Source organism: Balaenoptera acutorostrata, chromosome 13, assembly GCF_949987535.1.
Source record: "Balaenoptera acutorostrata chromosome 13, mBalAcu1.1, whole genome shotgun sequence".
Lineage (NCBI taxonomy): Eukaryota > Metazoa > Chordata > Mammalia > Artiodactyla > Balaenopteridae > Balaenoptera > Balaenoptera acutorostrata.
Window position 1 is genome coordinate 65,215,159 of NC_080076.1, and position 16,770 is coordinate 65,231,928.

At 40.6% G+C, this 16,770-nt stretch overlaps 1 protein-coding gene across 7 annotated transcripts in view; it reads right to left on the reverse strand.

Annotated features, from left to right (window-relative positions):
• Window positions 1-349: 349 nt before the first annotated feature.
• The window catches only part of FAM210A (family with sequence similarity 210 member A), a 36,590-nt gene continuing 20,169 nt past the window's right edge, over window positions 350-16,770 (reverse strand). For 3 of the 7 annotated variants that reach the window (XM_057526648.1, XM_057526647.1, XM_007198522.3), the window contains exons 3-4: window positions 11,702-11,813; window positions 350-9,755 (exon numbers count right to left, since the gene is read on the reverse strand). In XM_057526648.1, coding sequence (XP_057382631.1) covers window positions 9,522-9,755; window positions 11,702-11,813 — 346 coding nt within the window. In that variant the 3' untranslated portion in view covers window positions 350-9,521. The remainder of the gene's footprint in view (window positions 9,756-11,701; window positions 11,814-16,770) is intronic. The other 4 variants (XR_009005048.1, XR_009005049.1, XR_009005046.1 and 1 more) reach the window with 4 other exon arrangements.

The window sequence follows — 16,770 nt, forward strand, 5'->3', positions numbered from 1 at the left end:
CACTAGGCTGCTTTATAATGAAAAAGTACAACTGTATCTGAACTTTTCAATAGTTGTTCACGTGATCTATAATCTGAAGTTGTTAAAGTCTCTTTTTCAAACAGACATTTGTGCTTACTGTTCAACATAATTCCCAGTTATACACAGAGAAAGATTTCCAGCTGTCATGTGTCTGCCTCTTTAACTGAGCGAGGGGATGTAGTTCTTAGACCCAAGGTCTGTAACCGCAATCCGGACTTTTAAAGGAAGATGTTGCTCTAAGTGCTGTGTGTTATGAAATCAGCCTCTTCTGCTTGTTCTTAATGCTGTGTTTGAACCACAGCTCAAAATCATTAAAAATGATCACTGATAAACGTGTCTCCTGTTTTTTTAAAAAAATATTTCACCGACAAAGCACATATGTTGGGGGGTGGGGGGGAACCTACTTGTATTTAAAAACCCGTCTCAGAAACGGTTATTATGGTTCCCCAGGTAACCGTCCCATTCAGTTCTTATTCACTCTGACTTTTCAGAAATCATTGTATTTGCTATAAATAACCCTGGCAGATCACATCATACAGTTTTGGGTTCTACACAGAACACTCAGGGATAGTCACCTGAGATGAGGTGTCACCTTCAGGCTTCTGGAAGCTGTCACAAACTGAGTCAACTCGGCCCAAAACGTGAGCGAGACTTCTAAAGAGAATTGTTCAGCAGACACCCTCAGAGGCTAATAAGGTCATTGGCATCAGAGGTTTTCAGTTCATGATGATGGAGCAAAAGGAATCTAAGTTTCCTTCAACTGAGAGATTAGAATGATATCTCTAAGCTCTAAGTAAGTATATGGATTCACAGATTACATAATTGTGAATGTATAAAACTTCATACAACCTACCAAACTACTAGAATAAGTGAGTTTAGCTTGGTTGCAGGAAATACAATTAAAATATTTTTGCATTTCTATATGTTAGTAATGAACTGTGGAAACAAATGAACTTTGGAAACTGAAATCTTAAAATACCATTTAAATAACTGTATGGGCCCCAAACTCTAGTTATAAAACTTTTTTTTTTTTTTTGGCCATACCACGCAGCTTGTGGGATCTTAATTCCCTGACCAGGGATTGAACCTGGGCCACGACAGTGAAAGCGCCAAGTCCTAACCACTGGACCGCCAAGGAGCTCCCATAAAACCCATTTTAGATTCTGAATTAATTTTTTAAGACTATTTTGGAAAGGGGATTAGAAAGCTATAAGGAGGAAAATAGCTGTAAGAAAAGGATTTCTTTCTCTTAAAACAGCAAATAGTCACTGATAAACCACATTATGCTCTTGAATAAATTCTATAATCTCTTATTCAGCAGATATTGGAGAAATTTTAAAGAATATTCCCCAAACTTATATCCCTCAGTGAAGGTAAGACGGGTATAAACTTTCGTCACAGAAGGAGAGGAGATTCCAGGCTTGATTCCTACTGGACTGGGTTCAGTAAACCCATTTCTATATGAGGTCGCCTGGTTGGCTGGGTCTAGAGTCTGGGTGCAGGGAGGTTACTTGGAGCTGCTCTGGAGGAGGCAGGAGATGGTCAGGGTGGGCCCACTGGTGTCCATCTGGGCAGCGGGGCTCAGTGTGGCGCTGGGAAACCAGAGGCTGCACTCTTGGAGGACAGGAGGCGGGACACTGATCTCCACGGTCGGGGGCCTGTGGGACCCCTTCCCGCAGCCCTGGCTGTGCACTGAGAAGGCTCTGAAGACTTCAGAAGAAGCCCCAGGCCAAAAACAGACAATAGGCCTGGAGGCTGCTGGTGACCCAGGAGCTGTCTGTCCATCGGGCTGGAGCTGAAGCGCCAGAGGCCAAGGAGCCCCTGTGGGCCCTCGAAAGCCAAGGCACCGCCAGCCAGGGAGGGAGATGCCCAGGTCTGGACCCACCGTTTTCTGCTCAGGCTGCACTCAGCACAGGACATAACAGAGCCCAACACCTCCCTCCCTGGCGATAGGCTCCCTGCTGACCCACCTGGTACATGGGGAGCCCCCACTGCACTTCAGGGCCTGCACCGGATCCCAGACCCCGCCAGTCTCTGGCTTTCTTGGACCGACTTCTGTTCACTGGGTCGTTCGTGAAACAGCAGAGCTGCCAACAGCTAAGCAGATGGACTAGCAACTCAGGCAGCCCTCTCCCTGCACCCTCGGGGACATATAGAAAAGCAGTGTGCTCGAAAGAAACCTCCAGAATCCTTCAGAGACCCACTCACAGTGGCCTTGGAACAAACACTTATTTCTGACTCTCCATGATGACACTTGCACAAAACAGTTTATAACGAGCCTGTTACTTAAAACATCATAGATAGATTTCTCTCTTTACACTGTTTTGACGTTTTGCTTTGAATGGATTCTAATTAAAATGCATGTTTTAAAATAGCAGCCAAAAGGTAAAAGCTGTGCATTTGTAAATTTCATTGTTTTGATGGCATGTGTCTGTCCAGACTTTGGGCTTTTGCCCTAATAATGCAAACCTCATTCACCCTACTTTAAAAAAATCAAAAGCTACAGTCTTAGTCATTTGAACACAGCATGGTGTTAACTGCAATACAGACTTTCAAAAGGCTTTACCAGGAAGCAGTATACATACATTTACACACACTTGCGTATAGTATACTGCTCCTATATGACTTAACCTGTTTACAAAGCCATTTGCATTTATAGAGTTTACTGTGGTACTACCACCAGAATCTGGAAGCACAAAATATTCTAGCAGTCTACACTAGCAGACAGAGTAAGCATGCTTTCAAATCAAAGTGCTGACTTTGGCCTCTCCACGTGGCAGGCCAGGGACCCATCCCCTTGGCCCGCCCTTGGCCCCACCTGAGCCAGGCTGTGTCCGCCACCCCGGCTTCGGTGGGGGACCCTGAGGTCCTGCTTGAGATTTCCTGCTTACAGTTCAAGGGCTGCACAGGCTTTGGAGCCTATAGACCTGGCGGCCTCAAGTATTAGCTCTGTCTCAGGTTAATGTCTACAAATGTCACTCATACAATAGGGTCACCCGCGCGAAGACTGGAGGAGAGGGTGTGCTTGCCACATGCGGCCCCCACAGAGGGAGCTGTGCTGCTCAGCTTTCACTTTCCAGGTTCGCCCAATTCCTACAGACTTGTAAATAGCACTCTGCCTTGGCATGCTCTCTACGCTAACACTGCAGCTTAAAATGCCAGTGACGGAAACGGGCCAAGTTAGTGCCGAGGGGGTTGGAGCACCTGTGTCAAGGCAGAGACTGAGCCACCAGGACCCAAACCTCCTCGCCACGGTTTTAAGTAAAATACATCTGTTTCTTTTCTCCTTACTCTAGATGTGGACAGCTTTTTTGGTTAACAAACCACGTTGTGTGTGTGTTGGAGAGTGTTCTTACAACCTTAGCAATAAAATGTGAAAATCTGAAGGGAGAATAGTTTAAAAAAAATAATTTCCCACCTTGCCCCCATTTTTTCCTTCTCTGGCTTCCTTTCTGTGAGGGGTGGGGGAGCTAACACTGATCTGAGCGCTGTCATGGCCTCAAGGAAACCGCATGGACCCCAGGCTCCCGGTGCCGGGATCCTGTACCACGTATGCATGCTCTTCACCAATGCTGGCACACTCCCTTTCTTCTGGAACCATCCACGAGCACATGGTTTTACCTGTCAACCTCCCGTAAACCTCACACACACACGTTCTCCACTCCCAGAGAGGCCAGCCTAACAGTTCTTAGTCAGGGATACACTGAACTTCCCAGTGTGAAAAGTTACCACAAAAGCCAGCTCCTGATGCTTCAGATGTTCCACCGATTGACCCCAAGGAAAAGGAAAATTCCAATCTGAGCTGTTCCAAGTGTCACAAATGCAGGCTCAGGTGCTGTGACCACCACCATGACCCTCCACACAAGCGCAGTAGGAAAAGCAAACTCACTTTCTTACCAAGGGAGGATGGGGTATTTTCTGAGGCTGAATCCTCTTTGGATAATGAAATATCACTCTAAAGAAAGAATTAAAGAAAATTATGATGCCATGGAGCAACTAAGCCCGTGCGCCACAACTATTGAGCCTACGCTCTAGAGCCCGTGAGCCACAGCTACTGAGCCCACGTGCCACAACTAGTGAAGCCCGCACACCTAGAGCCCGTGCTCCGCAGCAAGAGAAGCCACTGCAATGAGAAGCCCGAGACCACAACAGAGTAGCCCCTGCTCACAGCAACTAGATAAAGCCCGTGTGCAGCAACGAAGACCCAACGCAGCCAAAACAAACAAACAAATAAATAAAATTTATTTAAAAAAAGAAAATTATGAAGTTAAAAGGGAAAAGATGATGCAAGTCACCAGAAGAGGACAGAGGACTAGGAATATTCATAAATTGGCTTCAGCTCCAAAAATACAAAGAATTTTAAAAGTTCCAAAGCAGGGACTTACTTTACCTTACTTAGTTCCTGGATTTGAATGTCTGACCCGGCTCTCCTGCACCTTTCTTCAACTACAACTACTGGCCTCAACATTCTGAAGTGACCCACTAGAGGGAAAATTGGGTTTATGACTGAGAAAACTTCTATTAATCTAAAATGCTTCCAGAATAATGCAGTTACAAAATGATCTAGATTTCTCAACAGAAGTTACATTAGGTTTTGTGGACAAATGTTTGACTGATAATAATATTTTCAACTTTTTTTGGAAAGTAAGACTTGTCCCTTATTTCCAAACCAAAAGAAGTGAGGAATGCAATTGCAACCTACCGTATCTTCCATCTTCTTCAGGAGGAGAATAACAAGTACATGGTGATAGAGCACGATGGCAACCAAGCCCTGTAACTACCTCCAGACCAAGGTGAATGGCAGGGCAGTCAGTGTTTGAGGACTGGACAAACTGTGCCTTTGGGACCCTTGCAAAGAGAGAACCCAAACAGCCACTATTCTTAGAAAAGTAAAGCAACAGCCATACTTAAGTCGCAAGATTGTGTCCAAAGAAAATACTGACTCAAATTCAATAAAATACAAATTAGTCAAAATGTGCTTCAAATCATTACAGAATCTCAAATCTCGTACTTAAAGGTGAATATAAAATAACAGCTTAATACTTGTGTATACAGAGGAAATGCTGTATGTTCTTTTTTTTTAAAAACAAACAAACCCTCAATTAGTGTTAAGGAGCTGAAACATCTCACTGTTTTACCCTATTTAGATTATACTAGGTAGATTTCATGTAGATTATATTAGATATATTTCATATATGGTACACTTAAAAGTAACCTTATGAAATTACCCAAATGGAGTAAAAGGCTTACTTTCAACAGGTACCTGATTAGAAAGTCAGGAAACACCTGCAAGCTATCTGTCCCACTCTTACTGAGGAGTGGGCCATGGCGCCTGCCCACCAGAGGGACGGAGAACCACATACCGGCTACCGCAGGACAACCAGGCATGCTTGCATGCAAACTCGCCTTTTTCTTTTTCAATTCAAAGAGAGTTTTCTACCATTTAAAATGGTCAAAATTCAAAGCAGAAAAAGCTGGACATAGGGAGGGAGGGAGAGGTAAGGAAAGAAGGAAGAAAGGTTCTATGCATTCCTCACAGTCGGGAAGAATGAGAATATATTGTGGCTACACGTGGAACATCTCTGACCTGTCTTACAACTTCTGCTCTTATGGACCATGCTGTCCCAGAGAAAACACAACGTGAAAGTGCTTTCTGTTCGTCTCAGGCTCTATGAGCCCTCTTACCTGTAGAGAGAAACCACAAGTGCTGAGGAGGACTTTGGGGCTGCCTGTGCACTTCCCACGAGCACTGTCCAAGTCAGCGGAATAACGTCATACTCTGCCCAGAAGGCTTCTGAAGTCAAGCCGCATTCTCTCTGCTGAGAGAATCATTCTTATCAAAATAGCCAGATAACTACCACAAGATAATTATGATCTGTCATCATTACTGTTGGTGGCTGCCAGCGATTTACGGGGAAGAATACAGCTTGATTTTCAAAGCCTAACCCTGAAGAAGCAAGACAACCAAAAACTTGTTTTAATGAGTTAAAATGAACCAGCTTGACATGGAAGTCACAAAGGAAAAAAATCTCAAAGAGTTTGGAAAACTATACCCAATTGGCACAAACTTAGCATTTCTCAAATGTAAGTTACAAGCTCAAAATGCAGGACAAATATCTTTCAAAAATCAGAAAGCCAGGCCAAAATTCACGGCTGAAGACGAATTCTGGCCAAGTCTCTAAGGGAAGGAGAATTCTTGCCTCTGTTGTTCCTTTGGGTCAAGGAGGCAGAATCTTTTGGGTACTCCATAATATACAGATGGACCAAGAGAGACCAAACAAAGCTCCTATTTGCAGAATGAATAATTAAAAGCACCCACCTCTGGTTCTGCAGATTTCTGGTTCAGGTGGTTAAATTCCAAGGCAGTAGAGAGGCCCACACTTTTTATGAACACTCCTGTGCAACTCCGGCCTCTAGGCCAATGTGACTGGACGCACCGTAGACCATGGCTTGGGAAAAGCCAACTGAGTAAGCATCTAATACCAAAAACTACTTCAAACCAATGTTGGTAACACTTAATCTAAATGTATTTTACTTTCTTCTAAACTAACTCCATATCTTTCCCTATGGAGATTCAATTTTGAAAATCTGAAATAAATGAAGGTCCCCATTTTAAAAAGTAAGCTGTAGCCAACAGAAGAAATACGTCTATATTACCATGAAAGCAAGTATTTTTCAGACAGAATCCTTTAATAATTCAGAAATGTATATCTCACCAATGCATTTTATAAAAACGGTATCATCTCAAAGGTATCAGGAAAGATGCATTGTACTCTTTCTGACTCATTTGCTAAAACATTTTCTGTCCATTTCATTACCATCACCATACTCTACAATCTTCTACAGTGGCTTTGTTCAGAACATCTGAATTTGGATAAGAAATCCTGAAGATGAACCAAGTGGAAAGAACACAAGAAAGAGCTAGATATGTCTAACATACAACTTGCTTCTTTTCTTCAAACACCTCTTCTGCCCAAACTGTTAAGATGTTTATAAAATTCCTGGAATTACCTTCTGAGGTCACTGAAATAAGACAGCCAATAGCTCCACTGCTTCCTAGAGCATAAAGGACTACAGTAACATCTTCCATCTGTAAATAAATGGAAGGCAGATTCTATAACAAATAAGCTGAAGATTATATTTGAAGGCATAGTTTTATTATTTTCACTAGTGGCAGGAAGGTGACCTTAATACATGAACTCTTTCTCCTTTGTTGGAATCTGCAAATAGCACCCTACTGTATGCAAAATGCTGGTTCAGTGAGAGACATTTTTGTGGTACTTTAAAAGGTTGGTTTTGCTATTTTTCTTGAATAAACTAAGTCTTTTTTTACCTAATCTATTTTTCATTTCAACTGTTAATTTGCTGAGCAAACACTTTTCATCTATTTTATAGGTGTTAAATTAAATCTCAGCCATGGCTCCCTCTTTACCCTGTCAACAATCCTACTTAAATACAGATGTGCACACCAGACACAGCAAGTATAAGGCTTATTGTAAATGAAATGGTTATGATATTTACCACACACACACCCGGATAATTTAACTCAATGCCCACTATGTACTGTTGGCCTGCTACAAATACTCCACACGCATATTCCAGGGGTCCCCCTTTCGGCTCTTTGTAGCTTCCCTTAAGGACTAGGTTAGCAAGATGAGAGCAGCAGCATTTGACAAGATCAGATATTCCTGATACTAAATAATGACAAAAGAACTTCTTACACCTTCAGAGAATGTTTTACTAGAGAATTTCAAAGCACTCCCTAGTATCTCACTTTCTGTAACTGGACAAACACAACACAGTTATGAAACTGGATGGCAACAAATCTCAAACGGGCTGAACCAAAGGTGGAAACTCAGGGTTATTAGTGTTTCTAAGACCCACAATTTACCCTCATTGGAAAACATGCCCTATCCAACGTGAAAAGTAAAAAGAAAGTTTCATATAACACATGATTTTAAACCAAGCAGTCTCAGTGGTTAAAAATAAACAAACAAGAAATTTGTTAATATCCATCTTAGCATTTAATATATGCAAAAATGTGAATTATTTAATAAACAAGCTAAAACATGTTCACTGTTTTTGGATTTGAAAATGTGCTGTCAATTTGAAATCACACGTTCGATCTGTATCAAGAGACAAACCATCCTGCCTGATCGGGCCTGCATGTGGCAGAGTGAGCCCTGCCCCCTCACCACTCCACCCACCCCCACAAAGAAGAGTCCAACCACAGCACAGACAATATAATGATGAGACGTATCAAAATGCAAACATTTTTTTCCCTTTAAAGTATTCTCTAAATTTGGCCAAACTCAGTATTTAATACGAAAACCCTGCCTCACAGCAGTGATGCCTGTGGCCTTATCAGATCACTCACAACAAAGACAATCTAGAAAGAGGCCGTTCCCTCTTTCAATTCAAAGGTTAGAACTGAAGTAAAGGCAGTTAGAGCAAAAGGAAACACACAAACACATCCTCAAACACACCCACACAAATTGTGGCAACTTTCACATCTGACAACGACTGAATTTCATTCCAAGCAGGTTTTAATGACAGCTTTGCTATTTAAAAAATTCAAGTAAAATGCTCAAGTAAGGATGTTTCAATGCAAGAGGAAAACAGCAGCTACAATCTTAAAATTTTACTCCATAATGGAATCAAGATCGACTCTGGCTGGTAGAGACCAGGTGGCAGGGACAGGCAGGTCCCATCCTCCCAAACCTGCACTGCTGAGAACCACAAGCTCCAGGTACTGCTAAGGGTGTCTGATCTCCACCATAAACTTAAGGTGTAATGATTTTCCCTTTTCCTCTGAGAGATCAGTTGGAGAGGACATGATGCAGGAATAACAGTTTTACATTCCGGGTGAGAAAATGCCATGACCGCACAGATTTGCTTAAAAAATTTGATTATGGCAAGCTTCAGGTAAAAATCATTTTTAAAGGGTCAATTTTTCATTTACATATAACCAATACATCTTATTTACATATATATGACCCAATTTTCATTCAGCTTTCTTTATATGAAGTCTACATTTTAACTGGTATGTAACCGTTATCTTTAGGGAAAAACTAAATATCCTCTTATTCACAGGCAGTTCTGATGATAACAGTTTGTCTCCACATTGAGAAGTGAATATCGTTAAAACCTCAAAGAATAACAAAGATGAAGACCTAGTGTTAAATCTGTGTAGGGCTGCACCAGCTATTCAAGGAGTCAGCAGCTATCTAAACACAAAGCAAGGATGACTGAAGACATGGACCACTGCTTAACGCTGCTACTGACATGAAATCCTTATACTGGGTTCATTTTTTCTTTTCAAAAAACACTGATTTTTCTAGTGATGTTTAACTTTAAAAAGTTATCTTAGTTCTTTAACCCTCAGAGAACTGCTATATTTAGGCTGCTAACCAAAAAAATAATCAAGAGCATGTACCTTTGTCCACAGTCCCCAAGGGTTAAAGTGCAGGAACTGTCTATAACCTGGTATATAAGGCACCCTATTCCACTTTTTTCTTAAAAGAAACCTTTCCTTTGGTTTCTTGCAGTTTTTCAGTGAGTCTGTCCTTTGTCTCCTCCATCTTCTCTGTGAGGAGCTCCTTTGTCTCCTCCATCCTGTCCTGCAGATACTCCTTCACAGGAGGTGGCGTCGACATGTAGCCACGGCTGCGCAGATACTTAACAGTGAAGGAGGTCCCCCCCAGGGTCACAGTGTACCGCGCGGGCGTTGCAATCTGCGGGAAAATGAAATGGGCAGATCAGTACTGATTATAACTGTTGTCTTAAGCAAAAACAGTGTGAAGTTAAAATTCTTGTTAATAACCAAACTATCAATTACTTTATTGCTTCATAAGGCTGTTACATCCTATATGGTTTTCCCTCCTAACATTCCGTATTTGTCACCTAGACACTGACCCAGGATTAGAGAACACTCACAGGGGCAGCACCAAAGTTCTGTACCCATGTGCTAGTGAACCTGGGGGGCAGACTCACTGAGAACCAGAGGGAGGGCTCAGGACCCTCCCTATAACAAAGGCACATGCGTTTCCACTCCCCAGAAACCCTGCCGACCTGCATACACTGTTCATCTAAACCGGAACCAAACTTGGCAAGCACAGGCCAAATGTTTGTTCTTCACTAAGTTTAGTTTAGTTTCACTTCCAAATCTCTTTTCTTTGGCTTTTCCAGGCTTTATGCTACTTTCTCATTACAGTCCATGCTGGGCTTGGCATCCCAACCAGGAACTTTCATGAGGCCAAAAAGTGGTAAAATGGCACACATATAGGAGACATGTACACATGTCAACTGACCAGAGGTTTAAGGTCCCAAACTAACTAGTAGATGAACTGGTACAAAGGGAGAATTGTAAGAGCAGAGGCTGCATCTCATTCTGAGGCAAGAAACCTCAGTGTCTGCTGCTCTACCTGAGAAACCAGGTTACAGAAACCAAACACCCAGGTGGACCCTCCACACCTCCCTCCTTGCACAGGAACGTGAGCAGAGCCACTGCTGACACCAGCCCACCTGCGTGCCAGCCTTGTGTTTCAATTCCAAGCAGGCAAACAGGCACTGAGCACTGATGTGCCTCCAGAGCACAGCACAGGCACAGTGGAAACACAAAGAAAGAAGACGTAACTCTAAATTCCTAGGAGCTCATGATCAGAGACAACAGACATTAAAAAAAGACCTAACACACAGACTGTGAAATGAGAGCATGGGATAAGGAACAGTTATAATTAGGGAAATGGTTTCAACCATCATGACAGTTGGATTAAGGTTAAATTATACACACTGTAACTAAAAACTTGATAATTTATTAATTTAGTAAGTTTTAATGTTGAAAACCTCAGCAATTAAGCTTTAGCCCTCTAGTCAAAATTTTCATATAAGAAATCTCCCAATATTTCAGAGGATTTTAATGAGGATGACAGAATAAAACAACATTATTTTTGAGTACTACTATAAACCCATAAGTCTAAGTATTTTCATAACAGAAGTAAAATAACATCTAGTTTCCCAATGTCTTCTACCTGTTTTCTTAGGATAAAGCTACATAGAACCTAATTTTTTGTCAGTTGAGAAAAATTAGATTAATATAGCTAAATTCCACAATTTACAATAATGAGTCTTCTCTTCCAAAATAAAGACCCATAAGTGTAAAAACTATCTATTTACAAAGATGTCATTGTCTGAATCCAGACAACAACTGTAAAGACAATGAACTCCAAAATGAAACATACATTACATCAACAACTAAGTCTAAGGTTTATCACATAAAACAATTTGATTAAACTTTACGATTTTATTTTTTAGAAAGATAAACTATTATAAACAGTAAAATAAATGCTAAATTTCACTAACATGTCAGGTGGCATGTGGATCTCTGAATAAGGAAAATTAATGTACTATCAATAGGAGAAATGTCACAGAGACAACCTGTCCATTAGAAATTCAGAAGTCTCACTTTGTCTCATCACAGCAGGTTATGAAAAACCTACCTATTCTTAAGGCAATTCTTCCTAAACCACCATTTACCCTTAAAAATTTTAGTTTACTTTTAATCATTAGACATGTAAGAGATGAAACACAGTATTTTAAGTTACAAAGGTAACCCTGGGAGCAAGCACAGAGTGTTACAGAGGTTCAGTGTGAGGAGCCATCTACCCACAGCAGTACCTACCTTAAACAGGGCATATGCTGTTAGTGCATTTCCACTCTGGGAATTTTTCAGAATGTTTACTACGCTGTCAGGTAACCCAATAAGTTCTAGAAAAGGAACGACATTCACTCCTCTAAGAAAGAAACAGAAAGTAATTTATATATACATATAGATAAACTTTTAGGGATAAATATTTTCAAAAGATTATCTGAAAACATCAAAACCAAATTCTGTTTAAAAGTCAATTCTGCACCACCAAGCACTTTAATTTCACTCTAAAGGAACAACATGTGCATGAACACCAGCGTCCTGCTGTGTCTCACTGTTCACAGCTTCTGTTCGTGGACATCCCTAATTAGCACACTGAGAAAAATGGAATCATTTATCAGAGGAAAATTAATGCATTAAGTAACCTAAGAGAAATGATCAGAAATGATTCTGATCATTCACCTGATCTTAGAATCTTTAGTTCCTTAGAATGATCCAACTCAAAGTTTAAGACCTCAGATTTTTTACCTCTAAAATTACATGTCAAACTATACTATTATCATAAAAGCAAGTGATATTATAACACCACTTACTGTGTTATTATGCAAAAAATAAATGATTCTATGGGTTTCATGAAAACTTCAATTATTCTAAAAAGATGCTTCTATTCTATTATCAGACTTAAAAGGCAGGTAAAGAAGCAATTACCATGAATTGCAACAAATTTTTGGAGGGAGGGAAAGAAGGCAGAAAAAGTCTCTAATCCAACTGGTAAGCCCTGATTTCTTTTTAGTTTCCCTGAATGTCAAGTTTGCCACGCCGGAACACTCGTGCTCTCCCACTCTCTCCCTCACTGCTTGTAGTTTTGCAGACGTTGTGAGCCTTCACCTCAAATCACAACAAGGTTCTTGTTCTGTGCTTCTCCTTCATAAACATAATATAATCATCACAGCCAGAAAACTTAACACGTAGGATACTATATAGTTAATACAACAGTACGTTATTTAATGTTAAAATTCCCTGAATTGTCCTGTGAGTCCCTTGTCACTGTCTTGTCATGTCTTCCAGTTCTTCTCCAGAAGCGCTGCCCAGCACTTTCTGTTGAGGAGGAAGGCAGGATGTCTTTTTTGATGCTGAGATTTTTGAAGCTCCCAGGCCAGCTTTGTGGTAGAACAGTCTTTCATTTGGATTTGTCTGATTGTTTCCTCATGATTAAATTTGGGGTAAATGTTTTCAGATAGGAAAGCTGCAGAGTTGATTCTGTGTCCATCTCAGAGCATCACAACAGGAGCCACACACTCAGTCTGTCCTGTGAGTTTGACCTGGTGTTTGACTTGTGGTGTGAGTTTAACTTGTGGTTAAGGTCAGGTCCACAGGTTGCTCCTCTGTACAAGTACTCTTTCTCTTTGTAATTAAGAAAGGGAACAGGCTGGATCCATTATTATTACAGTAGTAGTAATCTCCTAGTTTATTTTTAATATTAAAAAATAATTTGTTTAACTGGGGAAAAGTCGTCCCTCTCTGATTTCACTATAATACTAGGAGATCAGAGACTAATCTCAATAGATATGGATGATCATCACCAGGAATTACTGGCCATCTACACAAGAGGAAACCAGATAACTGAAGGAAACTTTAAAGAGTTAGATTTAAAAATCAACTACAAGTCCAATCCAGTTTCTTTTATCTCCACCCTCATTTCCTTTTCAAATCTCTTAAATGACAGAACCCCACTGAAGCAAGACTTAGTACTACAAAGATTTAGCAATTCTGTGGATCTAATCAAGTCACCAGGTACAATAACATCCTACCATGACATGCTAATCATCTCTTCTGGTACCCGTACAATTACCAAATTATTTCATTAATCATTTCTTAGTTCAGACTAAGCCCAGTATGTAAAATCTACATATTTAACGGCAATCATACAGGGGGGAAAAAAGACAAACATTTGGCTAAATATAAAACAAAACCGAGTGATTTAAAAACACAAAAAACAACTGGGACTTCCCTGGTGGTCCAGTGGTAAAGAATCTGCCTTACAATGCAGGGGATGCAGGTTCGATCCCTGGTCAGGGAACTAGGATCCCACATGCTGCGGGGCAACTAAGCCCACGTGCCACAACTACTGAGCTCGTGCGCCTCAACGTGTAGCGCACGTGCTGCAAACTACAGAGCCCACACGCTCTGGAACCCATGTGCCACAAACTACAGAGTCCACGCGCCCTGGAACCTGCGCGCCACACCTAAAGAGAAAACCTGCAGGCCACAACTAGAGAGAAGCCCAAGCACAACTAGAGAGGAGCCCGCACACCACAACGAAGAGCACTCACGCCAACGAAAGATCCCGCATGCCTCAACAAAGATCCCACGTGCTGCAACTAAGACCCAACACGGCCAAAATAAATAAATAAATAAATAATAAATCTAAAAAAAAACTATCATAAAAACAAACAATAATGACCAAGATATCTTGCACAAGTATCCTGTGTAAAATAAAGAAGCAACCACCTGGTCCCACTTTTTTCTAAATTATTGATTTGATGACTTAACTTTTAAAAAATAACTTTCATTTCCTTTGGAATTACTAAATATGAAGCATTAATGAGGGTCTGATCCAAACAGTAATATCCACTCTGTGCTTCACAAACCACCAGCTTTATGGATGTTCCAAATGATGCAAAAGTACATCCACAGTCTGGATGAAGTGCAGTGAAAACCAGTCAGGACTGTGCCTCAGAATGGATCTGTAACTTTAGAAACTGGAGGCCCAAACACAAGGCATCTAAACGTAGAGACAAAACCATCATCAAAGAGCTTCATTTGACCAAAAAGAGAACTTCTTGTTAGAAGATGAAAGATCTCTGCAAACTTTTCCAGAGAGAAGCAACAACAAAGCTTAGTTTAAAATAAAATGTATGGACTTCCCTGGTGGCACAGTGGTTAAGAATCTGCCTGCCAATGCAGGGGACACGGGTTCGAGCCCTGCTCTGGGAAGATCCCACATGCTGTGGACCAACTAAAACTAAGCCCGTGCGCCACAACTACTGAGCCTGTGCTCTAGAGCCCGCAAGCCACAACTACTGAGCTTACGCGCCACAACTACTGAAGCCCGTGCACCTAGAGCCCATGCTCCGCAACAAGAGAAGCCACCACAATGAGAAGCCCACTCACCGCAATGAAGAGTAGCCCCCGCTCGCCGCAACTAGAGAAAGCCCGTGCGCAGCGATAAAGACCCAATGCCGCCAAAAATATAAATTAATTTAAAAATAAATAAAAAAATAAAATCTATGAGGACGCACAATTTAGATCTCCCTGAAATAAAATGTTTCAAAAGCCTGAGATCTTCATCACTGCGTTAACTAAATACAGAATGGCATTTTGCTCTGTGGTGCTGAGAGGCAGTAATGCTAGTTGTCCCTCAAGTTACAAACTATGTTTTCCCTTTTCTTTTAATAGTAAGTAGGCAACAAGCAAATAACAGAGAACTTTTTCCAGCTAAAACCAAATAAAATAAACCCAGCCTCTAGTCAGTTGAATTGAAAACCTGTATTTAACACAATCAACTCCAACATCACAATAAAATCATCTCACAGTGAAAGATACACTGCCATTCAAACATACACTAATATTTTCTAAGTATCACTTCCCTTAGAACAAATCAACTTTCAATTTCTCAAGCATTAAGGATTTAACAAAACATTAGGGACTGTTCTGGCAAGCAACACATCCTACTTAATATAACTTAGTTATGTGATGCTGTAACAGAACTGGACCAGTGGTCATGGTGGAGCAGTAGAGCTGGGTCTGGGAACCAAATTTCCATGCTGACAAAGAGCCAAAGGCAGGCAGTGATGGATAAGGTATACGACTTTAAAGTGGACAGTCCCACCACATTTACACACAGGCATTCACAGAAAAAAGAAGGGGAAGGACAAAACCAAGAAAGGTGCACTCCACAGGGGACAGCAGAACATCACCACAACTTCATCAGTGCAGACACCACCGAAAACGTCCTAAGTCTAATTAATGTTACTAGGTTATTTGAAGGTCTGTTTTTTTGGTTATAGAACTCTTACTGAAGGCAAGGAAAAGTAAAAGGAACAAAAGTACTCTTTTTAATAGTCCAAATAAGAATCTCATATTCAATTATTAAAAACTTAGATTTCTCCCTGAGGCCAGAGGCTGAATGCTTATTAAAGGCAACCTAGCAAAGGCAAAAGAAACATGGAAGAAACTCATCATCATCCACAACACCGAATCAGAAAAATCCTGAACAGCTCAAAAAAGAAAATTCAATATGTAGAAAACTATTCATTAAATAGAAGAACTGATTGCCTATGAAATTTTTATGCAAAATGGTACATGATTTTAGGCTCTGTTAAAAACCTAAGGGCAGTTCTGAAGATTTCTATAAATATTTTTTATACATGTCCAGAAAATGTCATTAATAAACAAAAAGATAATTCCATAAAATGCACATATAAGAATCTCTGCAAAGAAAGGGACAATTCTTAAAGAAAATGATACACAATAAAGAAGGAAATAACTGAATAACAAGAACTAAACAGAAAGATGAAAAGAAACAGAACAGCATCAATTACACAAGGTTAAAAAAAAAATCCTTTTATTCAACAGAACGTTCGTAAAGAAACATTTCTAATCCCGTGTTTCCCAAGAATAAGAATAGTCTCCATTCCATCATCTTTTAATTTAATAAATGATAAGCTTTTTCCAATGAGTGAGCTTTACATTAAAATATTTAAAACCTTACTATCAAACCATTAAATATAACCAAAAACTGAAAATCAGTGGACTTTTGGAAAGTATAAAATAATTCTAAACCCATTAGGGGAGTTTACAAAAACATCAAAGTGGTCTTCACTGTGCATCTCATTGCCTGCAGGATGGTGAGCATACTGTTCGTAGGTCACACCCAGGCCACAGCAAGAAAAGCCACACAGCACTCGGGACAGGCACACGCCGGCACACTCAGTTCTGCTGGTGGCTGAAACAAACTGGAAATCACTGGGAATATGTTTCTACGTGTACTCCTGCTCTTAAAACAGTGTGAATGATACAACTCACTTTAAAAGAAAGGA